Source organism: Oryx dammah, unplaced genomic scaffold, assembly GCF_014754425.2.
Source record: "Oryx dammah isolate SB20612 unplaced genomic scaffold, SCBI_Odam_1.1 HiC_scaffold_7, whole genome shotgun sequence".
Classification (NCBI taxonomy): Eukaryota; Metazoa; Chordata; class Mammalia; order Artiodactyla; family Bovidae; genus Oryx; species Oryx dammah.
This window is the reverse complement of record NW_024070191.1, coordinates 34,918,662-34,929,835: the sequence shown is the minus strand read 5'-3', so window position 1 is coordinate 34,929,835 and position 11,174 is coordinate 34,918,662. Positions and strand designations below refer to the sequence as shown.

The 11,174-nt window shown below is 54.7% G+C and overlaps 1 protein-coding gene across 1 annotated transcript in view; it reads left to right on the top strand.

Annotated features, from left to right (window-relative positions):
- Positions 1-263: 263 nt before the first annotated feature.
- SFRP1 (secreted frizzled related protein 1) overlaps positions 264-11,174 on the top strand; it is a 40,894-nt gene continuing 29,983 nt past the window's right edge. Inside the window, exons 1-2 of the mRNA XM_040243117.1 lie at positions 264-1,051; positions 5,948-6,025. Of these exons, the coding sequence (XP_040099051.1) occupies positions 526-1,051; positions 5,948-6,025 (604 nt within the window). The 5' untranslated portion in view covers positions 264-525. The remainder of the gene's footprint in view (positions 1,052-5,947; positions 6,026-11,174) is intronic.

Sequence of the window (11,174 nt, the reverse complement as noted above, 5' to 3'; positions counted from 1 at the left end):
CTCCCTTCCTTTTTTCTTTCTTTCTTTCTTTTTTTGTCTTTTCCTCGTTTTCCCCTCCTTGTTCCTTCTTTTATTTTTTTTTTTTGGTTTTGTTTTTTAAGGGGTGTTGACCTGCGCTGAGTTCTGGGGAGCCGAGCCCTCCCGCCCGCGAGCCGATTGGCCGGCGGCGCGGGTGACTGACGGGCGGGCCCGGAGCGCTCCCGGCGGCCGGCACTGATTGGCCCGCGCGGCTCGGAGGGCTCGGCCGCGGGAGCGCCGGGCACTCGGGTCCCGCCGCCTCGGGCGCCTGGGCCGCACTCGGGCCGCGCGCTCGCCTCCCCGCGCAGCTCTCCTGGGCCGCCCCGCCAGCGCCGGGCAGGAGCGCGCGGCCGCCCAGTTGGGCGCGGGTGCAGACGGCGCCTTTTGTCCCCGGAGCCGGGGGGGGCGGTGCGGGGTGGGGCGGGTGCGCTCCTGCAAGTTAGCGGCGGGACGCGCGCGGGGAGACCACCGAGGACGCCCCGCGTCGCGGGGGCCGGGGCGCCGAGCATGGGCGGCGGGCGCTGGGCCGCGGCGGGCGCGCTGCTGGCGCTGGCCGCCGGGCTCCTGGCCGCGGGCTCGGCCAGCGAGTACGACTACGTGAGCTTCCAGTCGGACATCGGCGCCTACCAGAGCGGGCGCTTCTACACCAAGCCGCCGCAGTGCGTGGACATCCCGGCCGACCTGCGGCTGTGCCACAACGTGGGCTACAAGAGGATGGTGCTGCCCAACCTGCTGGAACACGAAACCATGGCCGAGGTGAAGCAGCAGGCCAGCAGCTGGGTGCCGCTGCTCAACAAGAACTGCCACATCGGCACCCAGGTCTTCCTGTGCTCGCTCTTCGCGCCCGTCTGCCTGGACCGGCCCATCTACCCGTGCCGCTGGCTCTGCGAGGCCGTGCGCGACTCGTGCGAGCCGGTCATGCAGTTCTTCGGCTTCTACTGGCCCGAGATGCTCAAGTGCGACAAGTTTCCCGAGGGCGACGTCTGCATCGCCATGACCCCGCCCAACGCCACCGAGGCCTCTAAGCCCCAAGGTGAGGCGGGGGTCCCCCGGGCTGCGTCCCGGGCCTGGGGGACGTGCCCTCGGCCCTGCCCGACGGCCTCGAGACGTCCGAGGTGGTGCCCGGCTGGGCAGCCCCGCGCGCGCACCCGCTGCGGGTCGTGGAGCCGCTGCCCTGGGAATCCTGTTTCCAGGAAACAAAGCTTTAGCTCCGGGTCCCAGGAGAGCGCCTTTCTCCCCTGGGAGGGAAGCGAGTCCCCATCGGAGCTTTGAACCCTGTAGAAGAGATGCCCCCGGGGCTGGGGGCGGGAAACGCAACCCTAACTCTACATCTGGGAAGTTCTGGAGGGCCGAGCAAATGCTAAGGTGCAGCTTTGTTTATATTATTAGGTTCGAGGAGGATTTTTTTTTAATCGCTTTTCTTAGCTAGTCATTCAGCCAAGTAGCTCCTGGACTGGTGCAAAACGAGCTGAGGAAAATAGTTTAGAAACTGCAAGGCTGTTCCCTCCTTTCAGGTAACAGCTTCGGGAGACTTGAGGGAGGGGGGTGGATGGAAAGACTCTTCTCCCCCGTTCTTGCATACCCCCTGCTTCTCTCATTCACACAAATCCTCAGGTAATTAGGAAGATACAATTGTCATTAGCTCATTGTTCCGCTCTCCTTGGGGAGCGGGACCGCAAATTGAAGACTTTCCTAACAGCCCCGGAGAAGGGCAGGAGGTTGTTCTCAGAACCCCCTCCCGCTTAACGGGCAGCTCTTGACGGGGGAGGAAGGCACATCACCCCGCCACCCCCCATCCCCAGGCCACAAGACAGAGCAAAACAAGTTAAGAAGCCAAAAAGAAAAAAAAAAAAAGAAAATCCCCAATAAATCAACACTCCAGCACCCTCGCCTGACTTTGAGAGGAATGAATTCAACCCCGACCTCTTCGGAAGCAGAGTTGAGGCTCAAAGAGCTGCCAGTGATCAGAGATGGGGAGCCGTGTGCCCAGGGGACTCAGCACAGGGGCCCCGTCTCTAGGGCTTTTGGAGGAAAGGGCTTAAGGTGTGTGTGTGTGTGTGTGGCGGGGGCCTGGTAGGGGGCAGTGGAAAAACCTGTTGCTTGCTGGCTCAGCTTATCTCCAAGTGATGCCTGAGGAGGAATGTCTCCTGTGGGGCAGGCAGGCTCCCCAGAGTGAGGGTGGGGTAGTCCGGGGAAGGGCACCCTGAAACTTGAATGCCTTTGCTTATTTCAGGGAGGACGGAGATAAGTCCAGAGTGGCGGATGTGGAGATGGGGTCGGTGGGTGGACAGGGCAACAGCTCGAGGTCTGGGCCCCGTGCTTGCCCTTTCTGGAGGTCTGCACAGGGTTCACCTTCGGGGAGATGCTGCCAGTACCTGGAGCAGACTAAGCCTTTGGTGTTCCGTCTGCATAGAACCCATGGGATTTTCCTTCTCCCCTCCTGGGAGAGAAGCCCAGCCCTACTCAGAGAGCTCAGCCAGCTTTGCTGGGGCAGAGCCCACCCCCAACTGCCCCTGTCTGGAACAAGAGGGACTGGCAGGTGGGGAGACTGGCTGGGGTGCCTCCTTATGCACAGACAAGAATCCTCTTGGCTCGACCACCCCCCACCCCCCACCAAGAGACAGGGGTGGTTGAGGGAAGGGAGACCGAAATCCATGCTATCTTCTTGGAGCCATTTACTCCTTGGTTGCCGGCCCCCTTGGCCCCCTCCCAAAGTCTGCCCTTTGCACCATCTCCCCTCCTCTCTCCATCCCAGGAGTGCTCAGGTAGCCCACTCTGGACCAGCCACACAGCCGTGAAGGGACCAGTCTGGGGTGGAACTTAGGATCTGGTTCTCCCCACTGTGTTTTTGGTGACAAGTTCTGCGGGAGGCACTGCTCCTACCCGGGACTGCAGCCCCCTCAGTGGGAGGAACCCCCAAAAGGCATCCCCTGGGGCTGCTGTCAGCTGAGCCTGGAAGTGGGAGGTGTGTGTGTGTGTGTGTGTGTGTGCAAGCAGGTCAGGGGGAGAGACCAGACTCCTGGTCCTCATCCCTTATGGCCTGTGCCTCCAGAATAAGAACTGGTACTTTTGGAGGCGACCAAGTCCACATGCCTGACTTTTATTCTTTATTTCTTTTTATTCTGTAAAATTAAAATGGGATTTTCAAAGCAGTGACATGTTTCCAAATGCCGGCTGGCTAGCTTCTGTTCACATATGGGGGCAAGTACTATTTAGGGTACTGGGGCTGGCCTTTGGGGCCACACATCATTTAAGATCAACTTGATAATGAGATGAGTCAAAGGAGGCTCCCCCGCACCCCCAAAAAGCCGAGGCTCAAGCTGCTTCAACATCGATTATGGGAGAGGCACTTTTTTTTTTTCCAGAAAAGTTATTTCTCAATCTTGCACTTGCATTAGACCCATGCACTCCCAGGCTGATACGCGGTCATTCCTCCTCCCTGTCAGGTTTTACTGATCAAGCTCCGTGAAGGAGCACATACTTTTAGTTTTATTTTGCTGTTGTTTAGGCCTGTTGTGCGTTAAATCAGCCTGACTGTTTCAGGCACAGATTGCAGAGGCCATGGTGCCTTATTCTTCCCTAGAGCCTTCCTTAGGGTCCCTTCCCTGTGTTGAGGAGCTGGCCAGGGAAGACCTGCTCTGTGTGTGTGTGTGTGTGTGTGTGTGTGTGTACTGTGTGCATGCGTGTGCATTGATTTAAAAAAAAAACCCACGTGTTTCTGATTCCAGTGTTGCACTCCTCTTCCCCTTAAATATTGATGAAACACGACACCTTTTGGTTTTTGCTTCTTTCACTTGAAACATTTTAAATGCCTCTAAAAAGGGCCGTCTCATCCTGTCTCTCTGGTGGATGACTGGGTGGGTTTGATTTTTTGTGCTCAGGCTGCCTGCTGCTACCCCCCTCCGCCCTCCACCCCTGCACAGTCCAGAGAGGCCACAGATTAATATTGCCCTTCAGAGCTGGCTGTAAGAAAAGTTGAGGCGGGCTGAGGAAAATGCACTGAGCTTATCCCAGCCACCTCCTGCCCCCCCCCCGCCCCCCGGGAGATGCTGCGGGCCAGACGTGGCGATGGGACTGAGAACAATGCCTGAGTGGTGTGCAGAGCCCTGGGCTGCCAGTCAAGTTGGGGAACTCAGGGTGTCCAGACCAGGTGGTGTGAGTGAGCCAAGGGCACCCAGTGTTTGCCTTCGGATAGTCCTGCCCGGCTGCTTGTTTGGCCAGAGTATAGTCATTGAACTTTGCCTCGTGATAACTTCTGTTCCATTTATTTTTCACCCGAATAAGGAAAGCCCTCCAGCACAGTCCACACTCCCCAGCCAGGTACCGCTGTCCTTCCCATATATGGCGGGACTTCCTTTCCATTTTTCTCCCCATGGAAGCCAGAATCAGAATGCACAATTCCGGGTAAGCGTTTCCCTTTTATCAGAAACACGACCTCTGGAATCCGATCTTAAGTTCCGGCTGAGAAGCACAGTTCCAGCCTCTGGGTCCAAAGATAGTCTCACTGTCTTTTGTTTGGAGCACGGCAGTGGTTCCTGCTGCCGAAGGAGTCTGGCCAGCGCGTAGCCCTGGGCCTAGCGTCAAGGTGGGAGAGGGGTCTGCCAGCAAAGACGAAAGCGTGTGGCCTCTGCTGGGCCTCACAGGGACCCTGCCTGGAAGCGGGATGTGGTCAGGCACCCCCCTCCCGGGTGCTGGGGGACCAGCGGTGTCCCCGGGGGTGGCACCGGCCCCGGAGTGCTGTAGTTGACTCCCTGTCCGCTGTGGGAGGCTCTGCCCGTTTCTCTGGACCACAGAAGTGCTCCAAGGCGCAGGAGATGCTGCCGTAGGAGCCGCAGAGAGGGAGGGGGAGGGGAGGAAGAGCCTTAATGGGAGCGGAGGTGCTCAGCACACCGTCCTCCTTTGTGACTTCCCCAAAGCTCGTGGCCTCCGCTGCTGTGCTGCATGGAGGCCCCTTAAGATGTGCCCAAGCTTTCCTACATCCTGGATAAAACCGCAAGATGTCTGATAGATGATGGAGGCGATGCTGATGCTGACGGTGGGATGGTGGGATGGTGGTGGTGGCGGTGGTGACAAGCTGCCTACCCTTCTGGTGATTCTGCTGGGTGGCTTTCTCCCAGCTCTTTCACAGGAGGCCCTTTACCTCCGAGGGGAGGGCCCCCTCCAGCATCTGCAGCATTTGGCCGGGAGGATCCACTGGCCCTGGCTTCCAAAGCCTCCTCCCCCTGGGGCCTAGTCGCCTCCAGTTCCCCCCATGCCTGCAGCACACACACCTCCTCTTCAAAGTACTTCACGGTGTGAAAACGTCAACAGAGGGTCTCCCTGTCACACTCGGTCCTTCCATTTGGCAGCAGGGCCCCCCCCGGCCCCCACCCAGCTCCTCCTGCTCCCCGCCCTGCAGGATCTTGCTGCAGCAGCCCTTCTGGACAGGGGTGTTGAGGGCCTTGGTTGGACTTTGTGAGTTTGGCTGATTGTCTTTCTTGGCTCATGGAGAGCTGGTCAGATGGATCGGGGAGTTTAGGAACACGAATAGGGCAGGAATCAGGCAGGTATTTCAAGGGGAGGAGAGAAAACAGGAGACAAACAAACAAATAAACTAGGGTAGAAGTGTTTGGTTACAAGTCAGCTTTTCCCAGGGACCCTCCACATCAAGACACGACTCACAGGACCCGCCCCATTCAGCCCCAGATAATGTTGATCTGAATAGCTGTACTATATTCAGTAGCTCCAGTCCCTGAATTTTCAAGGAGCTCAATGTCTGCCTGGGTTTCCAGGACTCATCTTTTCTGGGATTGCCTTTCAGAAATTCCGGAAGACAGTTACCCCCTTCCAGCTTGGTCCCGAGGCTGATCTCTGTCTGCCCCGGGGGCAGTTCCTCCAGCATTCTTGCCTCCCCATCACTCAGCTCCTGTCCTCCCCTTTCCTTTCCTAGGCACGACCGTGTGTCCTCCATGTGACAACGAGCTGAAATCTGAAGCCATAATCGAGCATCTCTGTGCCAGCGAGTTTGGTAAGAAAGTGGCCCAGGCTGCCTCTGGGAGGTTGGGTATCCCTGGCTTCTCCTGGTCTGTGTCCCTGGAGCAGAGCCTTTTGGAGCTTCTTTTTGGAGATAATGTGCTCTCTCCCTCCATCCTCCCCAGTCAGCTGCTTTTCTCAGGCGGATGGGAGACTAGGTAGGGGGCGGAACTGGCTGCTTTTATGAAAAGTCAGACTTGGCTTCTGCCTTTCTGTGCATGGGATCACTGGATGGGTTTGGAGGGACCTTCTCTGGGCGTAGAGGGAGGCAGATTTGGGGTGAGCTGGGAGAAACCAGGCTGCTGGGCTGGCTTGCCGCATGGCTCTTTTTCCATCCACCCCTAGGTGTCAGCACCATGCCGCCCAGGATCGGGGAGGGGGGTCATTGGTGTTTAGGGCCCTGGGGGCAGGGGCTCTCAGGAACTTCTTGGCAAGTAAAATGACATCCCCACAGTGGGGGGAATTTCCCTCCCTTCTTCCCAAATCTCTCTGGGTTAAAGGGGAATTCTGGGTCCACATTTGCAGCCCCAGGAAGAGGGCTGGATGTGGGCCCGGGGCCTGATCTCAGGGGACCTTTCAAGGGTGGCCCCTGTCGTCTGCTCCTCAGAAGACGGAGCCTCAGACACCTCGGAAGTGTGTCCTCTGGGAAAGTAGATGTGAACGGCATCCTTCTGAAGAGTGGGCTCCCTTCAGCCTGCCTCTATTTTGTATGGAGCTGACATATAAAATAGAGGCAGCCGGGGCTGTTTTGCTAAGGACAGGCTCTTACGATTCCAGCCATGGTGTCCCGAGGCTGGATTTGTTACATAATTCCTTCCAGGAAACATGTAATGGGCTTCCCTGGTGGCTCAGACAGTAAAGAAAAAGTGTCTGCAGTGCAGGTGACCTGGGTTTGATCCCTGGGTTGGAAAGATCCCCTGGAGGAGGGCATGGCAGCCCACTCCAGTATCCTTGCCTGGAGAATCCCATGGACAGAGGAGCCTGGTGAGCTACAGTCCGTGGAGGTCACAAAAAGTCAGACACAACTGAGTGACTGAATACTCAGGGCTGTTTTGCTAAGGACAGCTTCTCACAATTCCAGCCATGGTGTCCCCGAGGCTGGATCTCTTACAGAATTTCCTCCCAGGAAAAGTGTAAATGGTAGGTAAAGAAAATCTTTATGTCCATCCAGGGCTACCTATTGTGGGTTTTCATTAACCAAGCATAGTAATGCACATGAATGGGCCTTATGCTAGCAAAGTGCCGTTGGAGAGCTGCACACATGCAAAGCTGAAGGAAAGGGTACATGTGACATTTGTAGTCTCAGGGTGTTTGTCACTGTGACTGCGGGCAGGAGTTGGCCCGGAGAGCTCCTTGAGAAGGCACACGTTTTTCATGCCCTATTTATGCAGTAAGTATCTCTACCTGCTTCTTTGGTTCTTGGTGGACGAGCTCTAGGAAGGTTTGTCTGCCTTGCCTTCTGCCGCTTCTGTTTGAGTCATATCCCTTGTTCTGTTTGCCATTTTAAATGAATTTCAAATAAATTGTAAGAGAGCACCTGCGGCAGTGTTTACAAACTCTGATGACCCTCCTTCTGTCCAACCGGGGTGACAGTTGCTTCCTGAGGCTCACATTCTTGCTCCATCAAGGGGACCCCAATGCCCACGAGGCCGGCGGGTCTGCATGGCCCTAACCTGCCGGAGTGACAAGCTTTCCTTCCACAGATGGCGCAAGATTCCTTCCCAAAGAGGCATATGGGCATTGAGTAAAAGGCCATAAAGAAAATCTCTCAGAAGTCCTCACCAGAAACCTTTTGCTGCAAAGGGTAGCAGGGAGGGACAGGAAGAATCAGCTTGTATGCGGCCGTGACCCAAAGGAACTTTCCTGGGGGGGGGGGGGGGTGGGGGGTATGTGGGAGTGGGCGGGGGTGGGGGACCGCGGTGGGGGTGGGGCGGAGGGGTTGGATAATACTCAGCGGCTGCTTTTAGGTTTCACCGACCCCCTTCTGATAGTGTAAATCACCACACTCTGAGAAGCTGACTCCCTGATGTTTCAGCAAATCCAGGGAATCCTATTAGAGCCATTTCTGAAACGTGGTGTATGAGCGGATGCTTGACGCCGGGATCCCATCTCTTGGGACCCAGTGTGCGAAGGAGGCGGTGTCCCGTCACTGATTCATGCGTCCAGTCGGTCATTCAGCATTTCTCGAGCTCAGAGCTCTATGCTAGACTCCATGTACCCAAATATGGACCTAGCATAGCTGAAGATTTAATTTTTAAAAATTTCATTTTTAACTCCGACCACCCATGAATCGGTCATTTCCTAGAGAATCGTAGAGACATATAACTAGCAGCCTGAAAGGGGCGCTGTTGGCGATGCAGGGCAAAGGATGTTCTGGCGCTTTGGGAAGAGAATCGGTTGTCTTTCTGCTCTGATTCTCTGGAACTCGCCAACGTGAGTTTGTTGAGGGGCTTTGTGGCAGCTCGTTAATCTAGAGTCATTCCCTAGGCGTAGGCTGAAGAGGCAAACCTTGGGAAAGAATGTGAATGTGAAAGCTGACCTTTGAGTGAAGGGCAAGGGTCTCAGGGGCTGGGGTAACCCACCTGGGGAGATGACTCCTCCCCACGCCGCAGTGGGTGCCAGTGGGTCCCTGCTGGGTCGACTGGCCACCTGCACCCTGCAGCGTGCAGGCGAGTGTCTCTTATTTTAATAACCAGTCTGGGCTTGGCCAATCTGATTAGCAGTTTGGCACTGTGTTCCTTTCGCCCAAAGATGGTTTCCTTCTTGAGTGCCTAGAACTTTGGAGTTCTCCTGGGTCCTCTGGGTCATCCTATCAAATCCACTTATTTCACAAAGAAGGAATCTGACCTGCTCCCCTGGTGTTCTCTTTCTGACACGCTGCCTTTCCCACTTAAGATGAACAGCCTCGGGGCTGGACGCCAGACTTCCCTATCTGGATGCAGGAGAGACTTTTATGGTTTTTTTTTTTTGGTGTGTGTGTGTGTGTATTGTATTCTCATAAGGCAATAGAGAGGATTTTTTTTTTTCTGTCTCTCTCTCTGCAGGGGCTGAGTTCAGCTCTGCCCTTCTCAGCACCCTGGAGAATGCAGCCTTGTTGAGAAACTTGTTTCCTAGCTCAGTTCATTTCAAGTGAGGGAGGCAGTCAGCCACGCTGATGGGATTCAGTTAGGAGACAAAGAAATGCAGCGAGGCAAGCTGATACACAGCCGAGAAGAAAAAGAATGCTTTACTCCCCACTCGAGGGATCAAACTTTGCATTAAACGGCCTTGACATCCCCGGTGGGAAGACATCAGCTTGTTGGAAGGCTCTTTGGGAGCTTGGGGAACAAGGGATCCATTCCTTCGGGGTCAGCACTCCCGAGCCCTCTCCTGCCAGCGGTCATCCTCAGACTCCTTACCCGGCCTATTACGGCCTCCCCGGGAGGTGCGATTCTGACTCTGGCAGCTCTGCCTGCCCACTGGCTCTCTCCACCCCTACACTGTACCCCCCGCAGTTGAGAGTACATTTCCACCCACCCCTCCCTACCCGCCTCACTGACAGGGAATAGCCTCAGTAGAAACACCTGTGGGCTGATGCTCAGGAATGCAGATGGATCAGCCTGGATCAAGCCCCAGATGTGTGGCAGCCCAAAGTTAGCTGGGGAAGAGGTTCTGAATTAGCTTGGCGGCCAGGGTGCCTGCTGGGCTCCATTCAGGACGCCTGGCCCCTGCCGCTTGCTCTATCTCTGCTTTTCCTGCTCCGTGACAACAGGGTGCTGCTGTTTTCTCTTCGTCGGGGTCAATATATTATTTGCGAGCTGCCACACTTAGTAATCCTGCTGTTAACAACTCAGCACCCATAACCATCTTTCCTTCAGCCCAGCTTATCCCAGGGGATGGGAGGGTCTGATTTATGATGGCTGTGGGGCTAGGACCACCCCCCACCCTCTGGCCACTCTCTCGAGCTTCTGGATCTGTAAACACCCTTAAGCTTTTCTGGTTGAAACGGGCAGAAAGCATCGTATACTTCTGCTAAAGACAGTTCACAGCTTCCCCTTGTGCTGGCTTTTCTGAGATTTCAGGTGGCTGCTTTGTTAGTCCAGTATTTTCTGGCCGTGGAAAAAGATTTCTTGGCCTCCCTAGAAATTTTTCTTGCCTTCTGAACATTTTTTTTCATTTATATGTTTCCTCATAAAGAGTAAAACTGTACATTGCAACACTGCTGCTGCTGCTGCTGCTACGTCGCTTCAGTCGTGTCCGACTTGGTGCGACCCCATAGATGGCAGCCCACCAGGCTCTGCCATCCATGGGGTTTTCCAGGCAAGAGTACTGGAGTGGGGTGCCATTGCCTTCTCCGACATTGCAACCCTAAACTGAGTCAAAGAGGAAAGAAAGAAAAAAAAAGCTCTCACCGTTAGCATTTGGGAGTATTTCCTAGAAGAAACATTCTCGGCGGTTCCTGGACCTTCACTAATTTGTTCTCACTCTGCTGCATTCTGCTTTCAAGGTGTCTTGGCTGGGCTACTGTTTGGAGGCGCAAAGTTTTACTCGGAATGTTTGATTACTTGCAAAAAGTAGGCTCAGCCTTTCCAAGCCAAACCTTGGGTTTCCTCCTGCAGAGGAGGAGATGTAGCTGCCAGCAGGGTAATTGCAGCGTCTGTAGCTGCTTGAGAGTAGGGTCTGTCTCTGGTACCATGTTTTACCTACTGTGAGACACCCATTGATTGCGAGATGCGCCATCCATCATGTGTGTGATACCTTGCCTACAGGGGGACACATCCTTCGTGTTAAAATGTGAAAAGAATCTGTGTCTTAGAATGAACAAAACAAGGCCTGTGTGTACTTAGATCGGTGATTGCACAGTTCCACGGTAGGCATAAAATAAAAGTTTGTTGGACTCATGTATGGATGACAGGATATGACTGGGGGATGGAAATTGGCCTTCTTCTTCTTTTTAAAGTGGTTTAATTTCCAGATTATTTTCTGTTAAGTAACTACAACTTGATTTTAGGATGCATCATCTGAAAATCCACCAAGATAGATGAATATAGGAGTCTTTAACTCCAAAAATATGATAGGAAGTAGTACACTTCTGAGTATAAATCCTAGATTTTCTACAGTGTGCATAAAGTGCCTTTCCTGAACATTCACAATTGTTAACTGGG